At 33.0% G+C, this 2676-nt stretch overlaps 1 protein-coding gene across 2 annotated transcripts; it reads left to right on the forward strand.

The window, feature by feature from the left end:
- The first annotated feature begins 241 nt into the window (after positions 1-241).
- LOC109542149 (glycine-rich protein 5) lies at positions 242-1346 on the forward strand. 2 transcript variants are annotated; one of them, XM_019911228.2, is made up of 3 exons: positions 242-423; positions 835-973; positions 1085-1346. In XM_019911228.2, exons 1-3 carry the CDS (start codon positions 406-408, stop codon positions 1252-1254), a joined length of 327 nt encoding a protein of 108 aa, XP_019766787.1. In that variant the 5' UTR covers positions 242-405; the 3' UTR covers positions 1255-1346. The 2 variants fall into 2 exon arrangements, with proteins under 2 accessions (XP_019766787.1, XP_019766786.1); XM_019911227.2 differs by having other exon boundaries at positions 247-423; positions 835-979.
- Positions 1347-2676: the final 1330 nt, after the last annotated feature.

Genomic DNA, 2676 nt, shown 5'->3' on the forward strand with positions numbered 1-2676 from the left:
GAATAAAACTGAAAAACCTGCATTTCGACAGTATATGGAGCACCGTCAATTTGAGTGCCCAATACACATTTAGAGCAAATTGAGATAAACTGACTTTCAAAAGAAAAATTCTTAAAAGGCAAATTAATAGTGTCCGTCCACTGGACTGGTAAATATTTACAAATTTTTAGTAATGATTTGCTACTTGCTAATTGACTCAAAATGCGTTTTTTTCGGAATCAATAAACTATTTTCAGAATTTTCACCAAAATACTAGACGGATTATTTAAAACCGAAAGTAGTTAAATATTGCGTGTATATGCGATTTAGGAATATTGCTATAAAAAGTCACACAACAAAGGATTTTATAACAGTGACAAGTTTTGTGCAACAAAATAAGGAAGGTGACGTAGTGTTGAAGTAATAATGGCTCAGAGCAATAAGGTAACTGATAAAACTAATTTATTAGAATATTGTTGATATTGAGAAGTTGGCCATTTAATCGAAAGTGATTAGTGCACTTATTTGATAATATTTCGATCATACAGTGTTATAAGGCATCTTTTAGGTGTTCGTACATTATACTCAATAGAGTCTACAAGCCAAAAGAAGTTTAAACTGCAATAAATTTTACTGTTAAAAGACACTTTCATTTTGCTAGGATTTTGAATGTTAATGAAAAACAAATTTTCTAAAATTACATTTACAAAACATCTCTTAAGAACTTGAATCGTTATACTGTTTCTAATCGTTTGCTTAGCAACTTAGCGTCTTCTTTCCTTTTGTAGCTTTAAAGCTTAATATTATTTCAAACATTTTTTTCTCCCCAATTTAATATATACCACTTTTTTCCAGAACTACATGCTCTTAGCATGTCTGATCCTCTGCATTATATCCGCAATTAATGCACTTCCCCAATTTGGCAATAGCGGCTTTGGACAAGGAGGTGGCGGTTTTGGTCAAAGCGGTCAAGGCGGTCAAGGAGGATTTGGAGGTCAAGGTTACTAATATTCATTTAAACAATCAACAACAAACCAAAAATGTTGATACATCGTTATGAAAATTATAAATTACTATAAAGAATTTTAACAAACTTTGTTTTTAGGAAGTAGTCAAGGAGGTTTTGGCGGTCAGAGTGGAGGAGGATTTGGCGGTCAAAGCGGGGGCGGTTTTGGACGACAAAGCGGTGGTGGACAAGGTGGCGGATTTGGAGGCCAAAGTGGAGGTTTTGGAGGTCAAAGTGGTTTCGGAAGACAAGGAGGATTTGGGCGATAAATTATTATCATGTCGGAGATTTCAACCTATGCTATAATGTTTAAAAAATAAAAAGGCAGAATATTTGTTAAGAAATACATGTATCATTGAAAGTTGTTTTTTCAGTTGTTGAATTTCCAACATGCGCATATAAAACTATCCGCACATTTCCAAATTTAGAGTTCGGATGGAAGAGGAGTCAAAAGAACGTTACCCACTTTACAGCTTAAAACAGCCCAAGTATTGTGAACGATTTAAGGTTTGCTGCAGCATTCTTACGTATTTACGAGTACAATTAGAGAGAACAGTCTTCTTGAAACTCAAGTCGCCTTAAATGCTGTTTATTGAAAGCTAAGCGACGCTTTCGAAATAGAAATTACGTAAACAAGAAACTAAAAAATCGGGTTTAATCGGAATCACTTAATAGATAACAATGTCGCTACATTTGTAGTGATAAATTGAATGTTCAAGTCAAAGAAAGCATTTTTTGAAATGTTGAACCAAAACTTCACAATAGTCCAAAATATCAAAGCGATTAAATAGAAATAAATAAGCAAAACCACACTGCAGAACAAATTAATTAAAAAGTTATTCTGCCTAATCCAAACATATTTTCATCCAACAATTGGATTTTAAGATAGGACGATCGGAACTTTAAAGTTAAAAACCGTAATAAAAGAAAAATAATATTTTTGGAACATTGAACAATCCATACAAACAAATAAAGAATGAAATTTGATTATTAAAAGCATTTTTATTTTGTATGATCTACAGAACAGTAGATTAAATCGTGATGGTATGCGAATAGACTTCGAAATATATGAGCACATGGGGACCAAAAAGCGTCTGTGAAGCACATATTAGCCGAAATAAAGTGGATAATAATATTGCAAAAAATTCCTTCGGAATATAAACCATCGCCTCAGTATAACAGGTGGAAATAAGTCGAACCAAAACCAGCGAACTGTAAATTTAAATTCCGACAAGTAGCAGTCATTCGCTAGATTTCTAATAGAATGAACAAGCATCAATCCTAAAGCTTTATTAAAAACCATGTTTCCCCATTTTAATAGATATATGTAATTCGAACTTCAAATTGCAAGTATGAATAATTAATAAAAATACCTGAATGCACATCCATAACTAATACGATGGGAAATTATATTGAATTTGTTTTCCCTGCTTGAATGCTCGTATAATACTAATCACATAAGAAGCAGCGCAGCAAAAGGAAACGAGAATAATCACACAAATAACACGACACAAAGTGTTGCATTATTACAGTTGTTCGAAACCAACTTAGATGTATCAATACCGCTCTCTAGGCTATAATTTTATAGGAAAGACATGGTTTTGGTGAAACAGAGTCGTTTTCAATTAATTACAAACTGCAGAGTTTATAGCGTACATGTGGGAAGGAAACTGAGATCGCGAATTGAACAA

This window comes from Dendroctonus ponderosae, unplaced genomic scaffold (genome assembly GCF_020466585.1).
Source record: "Dendroctonus ponderosae isolate FM_Combo_2020 unplaced genomic scaffold, Dpon_F_20191213v2 Dpon_F_20191213_55, whole genome shotgun sequence".
Taxonomy (NCBI): domain Eukaryota; kingdom Metazoa; phylum Arthropoda; class Insecta; order Coleoptera; family Curculionidae; genus Dendroctonus; species Dendroctonus ponderosae.